The 6,406-nt window shown below is 46.9% G+C and overlaps 1 protein-coding gene across 1 annotated transcript in view; it reads left to right on the top strand.

The window, feature by feature from the left end:
* Window positions 1-472: 472 nt before the first annotated feature.
* The window catches only part of ERBB3 (erb-b2 receptor tyrosine kinase 3), a 109,924-nt gene continuing 103,990 nt past the window's right edge, over window positions 473-6,406 (top strand). Inside the window, exon 1 of the mRNA XM_039326747.1 lies at window positions 473-1,075. Coding sequence (XP_039182681.1) covers window positions 991-1,075 — 85 coding nt within the window. The 5' untranslated portion in view covers window positions 473-990. The remainder of the gene's footprint in view (window positions 1,076-6,406) is intronic.

The raw sequence follows: 6,406 nt of genomic DNA, 5'->3' as shown, positions 1-6,406 counted from the left end.
TATATGTTGGTCATCCACCTTCTTTTTCCTTCCACCTTTCCTAGCATTGGAACGTTTTTCAAAGAAAATGTTCTTAGCATAATATATCTGAGGCAGGCTACATTAAGTAGGATGCAAAGTAGGATACCAAATGTTAGCCTAAGAAATGCTGTTCACCCAACTCCTGGGGTTAATGCAGATCAGATTTACTTTAGTAAATATGATAAATGAGTTGACTATGGGGACAGATGCTGAACATTAACCTGGGCGAAATCCAGGGGTGGTAGTAGAAAATGGTGAAAGTGGGACAATGAAAGACAATTTTAAATTATCCAGGAGGAAGAATTCAGTTTGAAAGTGGGCACATGAATGAACCCATCAAGTGTGACAACATCGCTTTTATTTAGCCTTCCACCAAGGCTATCCAACTCAAGGGGCCAAAAGCAGTGACTGCGGTTCCGACGCACCATTCATTTATACCGCGACAGAGACGGTCGGACCACGGTATAATAAACTGCTAGCCGACTTCTGTCGCGCGCGCCTTCTCCTTCTCAAAACAAATCTCCGCTTTTCATTCCTCTTTCCGGACTTCTCTCGCTGTCCTCCGATTGGCCAGAGCGCGGCGCGGCCCCAGCCAATGACGCCCGAGTTTCTCGTGAATGAAGTGTGTGTAATTTGTGAGTTGTGCGTGAGTAAAACAGATCAAAGCGCTTACGAGTCCGGGTTCGCGGCTCGGGTGGGGGGGGGGAAATTGGCCACTTTGGGGCGTCGAAAAAGAGGCGTCGACGGAGGGGGTTCGCCAAAGACCCAATGAAGCAGAAGAGAAGCAAGTGATCGCCCCCCCCTCCCCGGTCAAAGCTGACTCGTCCGCCTTGGGTCTGGATCAGGTGCCTCTCCGTCTTTCCCATCCCAAAGCGGAATGCTGTAGCCCGAAATCCCGCGCACGCCGGGCCGGGAGAAACGGGGAACGGGGCTCTCTTCGACTGACACCCGAAGCCCTCTTGGTGAACCATGAAGAAGCGCCAGATCCGAAGTTGCCTGCCCGCGCTAACGCTGCTCCTCTGGTGGAGCGTCCGCTCGGCAGGTTCTCAAGCAGGTAAGCCCCGCTCGCCTCTCGTGTGCTCCGCGGCCTCGGGCGGCGGTTGTGAGCCGGATCGTGCGGAGGAATTGCCCTTTACAAGCCAGACAATCGAGGATCTGTTTAGCCCTAAACAGGAGCTTAAGCTGTGGGCGTGTTGAACGCGGGCGCGATGCTGGCTTGCTCGCTCCCTGGAAATTGGATCCCCCCCGAGTCGGGGATGGAAGTTTTCTCGTGTTTTTGTCAGCGGCCGGGAGGGGAAGCGTGCGAGAGTTTCGCCCCACCGAGCGACGCCTTTGAACCTGCGCGCCGCCGCCGCCGCCGAGAGGCAAAACCTGTTTGTCTCCCTCCCCGGACCCCCCCCCTTCCCCGTCAGAGGGAGCGATGAATGGTTGGGGTTTAGTTTTTAGGCTGAGTGGAGTTGCGCGCTTTTGTAACTTTAGGAAGCTGGATCGCCGGCTGCTGCGGTGGGATTCGGAGGAAACGCCGGGGTATCCCCAAATCCCGCGGAGGGAAAGGCGAAACTTAAAGGCAGAGCTTCCGTGGAATTTGAGAAATGTGGTTTCGCCGGCTTCGTCGCCTAAATCGTTCTCGGCGTGAAAGGGAGCGAAGGGCTGGGCTTCGCGGAGTTTTCTTTACACCGGAGCTGGATGGGTGGGTGGGGAGTATTATTAGGGCATTAGTCAAAGCGGTGAAGAACCCGGACTTGTTTCTAGCGCCTTCGCTTTGAGCGTCCGGGCTAAGAATTCACAAGTGTCTCAGAGCATGCACAGAGAGCGTTTACTCTTCCTTGGCGGCCTACATGTAACTTATATAACTGAAATCCCTTATATAGATGAGATTTGGGGTTTAAAGGATTTCTACCGGTAAGAATCATAAAGCGTGGTTTGCAAGTCATTTTGAACTTTTCACGGATTCAATTTTGTTCAGAACTATTATGGTTATCCATAATAAGCTTGTTTTCCAGAATCTACACACGCACGTATACTATATACCATTCTACATATATATGCTACTATTTTGCAGTATATTCAAACTACAAAAGGTATTTTCAATTGCAGTTTGGGTAAGGTCCATATGCCAAGACTGTCTGAAGAAGAAAAATATGCTTTTGCTAGGCATTTTGGCTGAAACTATAAGAGAGGCAAAAGGAAATTGGTAATTAGATGGGGTGGACAGACACTTCCAGGAGCTCTTGTATTCATAAACTATTTAAGGAGGGTTTTTAAAAAAAAAAATCCAAAAGCAGTGGCAATTTTTTCTCAATAAAGCAGGAAATTTATTTGATTGGTACTCTGCATTTCTGTCTCTTTGACAATCAGGGCAGCTGATGTGAATAAAAAACAACAACCTATACATCAAAACACCACAACTAAAATACAGATAAAAATGTACACATTAAAATAAAATATATTTAAAATTAAATGCTTGGGGGAAGAGATGTGATGGGCTTTCACCAACTTCCAAATACTACTTTGTGCACAAATTATGCAGAGGAGGTTTCTGATTAAGCAACATCTTGTCTGAGGACTTCTTGAAACTTTCAGCCTTCCCATCATCCACTGCTGAGTTGCACCACTGAAAGGAGAGGGAAAAACTTATTTTACAAACCCTGACTCAGCCTATAAGCCGTCTACGTGTTGGGAGTAAGGTGCCAGTGATAAGAATAAACATACACCATTAAGAGAGAGAAAGGTTTGATTTGCGGAGAGCTAAGTCCACTGGGTCTTGTTTTATGGCTTCTTACACCAACCTGTCAGTAATAAGAAGGGGGGAGAGATTGTTTAAACGATGCTGTTCAAAAGGTTAATCACCCCTCCTAGGCACTATACAACCCCATAGGTGCCCTCCTTCCTTAGATTCTGGAGGTAAAGACACAAGAAGTAATGCCTTTTGAATGTCTTGCTCCCTCCCTGCTTCTAAGGCATGATTCCCATCATCCCCAGCCACCATGACCCTTCTTATTGTCTCGATCTACATTTTCAGATTGTAGAGGGTTTGTTCAAACTGATAAACGTGCTTCAACGGTCAGTGTTCAGCTGATAAAAGATTTCTGAACTGCACCAAGAAAATCAGATCCATTGGATTACCAAACTTTGGAAGTGATTTAGAAAATCAGTTTGACCCTGTCTGGGCTTTGGGAAAAACATGTTTGTACATATGCTAGTTTCTCAAATGGTCCAGAATTTTTTCCAAATTGATGTTTGATTCAGTTTGATGGTTGAGAACTGTTTGGAATACAATTCGGGGGCGGGGGGGGGGAAATCAAGTCATTGTTTTAATTAAATTATCTTTGAGTCAAATCTCTGAAGGAAATAATTGCACAGCCATAATAAATTATGTTTGAATCACTAAAGTATTTTCCAATGAAGCAAAAATTGTAATATCTACCTTTTCCCCTGTAGGAAGACCCCAAAGCCCAGTTTTTCCTTCCAATGAGGTACAGAAAATAAACCAAACCCAAAGAGAAAATAACTTCCCTTGCAACGAAGGAATTATGGCAGAAAGAAAACCGTTTCAACATCTCTCAAAGAGAGACCTCTGCCTTTGGCAGAATGAGATCATGGCTGAAAAGGTTGGTCTTGAGTGTCTGGGTTAGGAACTCAGTGTGGGGAAACGAATAAATACATCATCAGGGCTTGAGGTTTTTTTAGGTACAGGTAGTTCAAATTTAGTGACCACAGTTGGGAATGACAACTCAGTTGTTAAGTGAAGCAGTTGCTAAGTGAAACTGCAACTATGCTTATGAGCTTCGACAGCTTTCCTTTGCTTTGCAGACCTGTGAAGATCGCGAATGCAAGAATTGGTTATGAAGTTATTTTTTTCATCACTGTCCGTAACTGTGAACAGTTGCTAAATGAAGCCAGTCACTAAACAAAGATGACTTGTATCTGCTTGCTGCTAGAAAAGGGAAGAGGTGCTCTCTTTCAGGTGTGAAAATATCTGAGTGACTCTGGGGACAAAGTATTGTAAGAGGGGCAGCCGCCCTTGGCTACTCTGCCTCCAACAACAACACTTTATTTCTCCAAAGAGAGACCAATCTCTCAGAAGGCCGCTTTATTTCTCCTCCTCCTATCTGAATGGGGGAAACTTGAAAGTCCCTTTTACTTTGACACATTCTTGGTGCTTGAAATACAGAAAACAAGAAGGAGGGTCCAGAGAAGCCAGCTGCTAGTCTGGTCCAACTTGGAGAGCTGTGAGCTGAAATGGAATTGCAAGCATTCAAGTTTAATTAGGATGCAAATCTGGGAGGCACTCATCCGATTAGCCCCAGCCTGACTTCTATTGGAACATTTCTCCACTTGCAAAATGCCCCCAGGAAGGAAGGAAGGAAGGGGGGAGGGCTGGGGGGGGGGGTCACTGAACATTCCTCCTTTGTCCTGAGCCCTGCTCTCCAGAATCCAGCTCCCCTACAAAACTCATTTATTCCCATCTAACTATTCCCTTTGGGGATTGTTGCTTGAAGAGTAAAGGGACAGTCACTCTCAGGAATGCCACCTGTATGTTTTTTGCTTTCTTAATTTAGGGATTAATGGATTAGCAAACTGCCAAGTGCATGTTCAGCTGAAAAGCAATGCATTAAATCACAACTGACAAACAAGGTGTCACTTGGTGGATGCCAGTAGCCAACTGCTAAAACAGGCAGCAGCAGAATGGCTGCTGCCATCCAAAGCTCTGTTTTTTATGTGCAACTTTGCTCCACTTGGCTTGCACGCCATGTAAACCATCTTGACTTCTTTTGACCATGCCCTGTGGACACCTCACCTAAGACGAACTGATGAGAAGTGAGAACCGAAAATGTTCGCTTGAGTTCATCAATTATATCAATCCATTATCAATGTCTTGAGTTATCCTGGACTCTCATTTGCATCTGCTGAAGGGCTTGTTCAGTGATGGCGAACCTTTTAGAGACCAAGTGCCCAAACTGCAACCAAAAGCCCACTTATTTATTGCCAGGTGCCAGGTGGGCGTGGCCCACTGGGTGGGCGTGGCTGTGGTGGTCGTGGCAGATTGGGTGGGTGTGGCCAAGGTGTTGCTCGTGGGGAGGGATGCCTGAGGGGGGTGGGCAGGGTTGGGGGAGATCCAGGGGGTCTCTGGCAGGGGGGCAACGGGCAGGAGGCTCATCCTGTGGGGTGAAGTGAGGCAGGGTGGGGGTGCCATTGCCATGGGCCAAGGCAAGGGCTGGGGCGGCTGCTGCCTGACACCATTGGCCCCCGTACACAGAGGCCAGCGAGTGCATGGGGGCCGGTGGTGTCCATCACCAGCCACAGCCTGCCGGCCTCTGGACTGGCACACTCTGGGGCTCCACAGCCCGCCGTCAGTAGTTTAAAGAAGCAGCCTCTGAGCTGGATGGGCAGCTGACAGCTGAGGAAGTGATGCAGTGGGTTGTGCTTGGGAAAAGGAGAGCATGTGAGACCAGGAGAGATGGGACAGGCTGGGAGGGAGAGAAACCAGCCATGCTGGGATGCATCCGGCCATGTGGGACCTCGGCGAGTTAGCAGGTGGCTGGTTGAAGAGGGACAGTTGCCATCTCCAGGTCATGGCGCGCGTGCCCACAGAGAGGGCTCTGAATGCCGCCTCTGGCATCCATGCCGTAGGTTCGCCACCACTGGGCTTGTTTATTATGTCACTTCCGTGCTTCTCTAAGGCTGTTTCTATGAGATGCTTGCTGGGGTGGTCCTACCTGTTTGCCCATGTATCAGGCACAGCCTATCCCAAAGTGCTTTTCCGAAGGGCAACTGTTCTTGGGAGGTGTTTTTTTTCCTAACATTTTTTTTCAGAACTGAAGAAGCTTCTTGGATGAGAAGTGAAACACTAGGGGAAAACCCCCCCAAGAAAGTCCAGTTGCCTTTGGGACAACCATGATTGAGAATCTCCATAGCCAGACATAGCCTATCTATTAGAACCTCTTCTGATAAAGCACTGTATAAATGAGAAGGGGGGGGAGTGATAGAGGTCAATTTTGTTCAAATTGAACAAAAATTAAAATCAAAAATGTATTCCAACAAAAAGATTAACTTCCCCTAATAAAATACCTAATGGGTAAATAAGCTGTACATTCCAAAGTAACAACACAGCATAAATATAAGATGCAAGGCAGAATAAAACTAGAAAATGGACATTGAAAAATAGGAAGATACAAAACTACAGAGATAATAATCTCTTGTTACTGGAAATCCAGAAATGGGGCCCAGTTATCCCCATCAAACATTATCTTTGCTCCAATTCAAGTGCTTCCCCTCAACATTTCTAAAGAATACACAGGCCTTTTAAAATGTGCCTGAAGACTTGAATATGTGCCCTGTGTGTTTCTGTTAATGTATGTACTTTTCAATGCAGTTTTCCCTA

The sequence above is a fragment of the Crotalus tigris genome, unplaced genomic scaffold, assembly GCF_016545835.1.
Source record: "Crotalus tigris isolate CLP2741 ecotype Arizona unplaced genomic scaffold, ASM1654583v1 scf7180000024345.2110221, whole genome shotgun sequence".
Lineage (NCBI taxonomy): Eukaryota > Metazoa > Chordata > Lepidosauria > Squamata > Viperidae > Crotalus > Crotalus tigris.
This window is presented reverse-complemented; position numbering and strand designations above follow the sequence as displayed.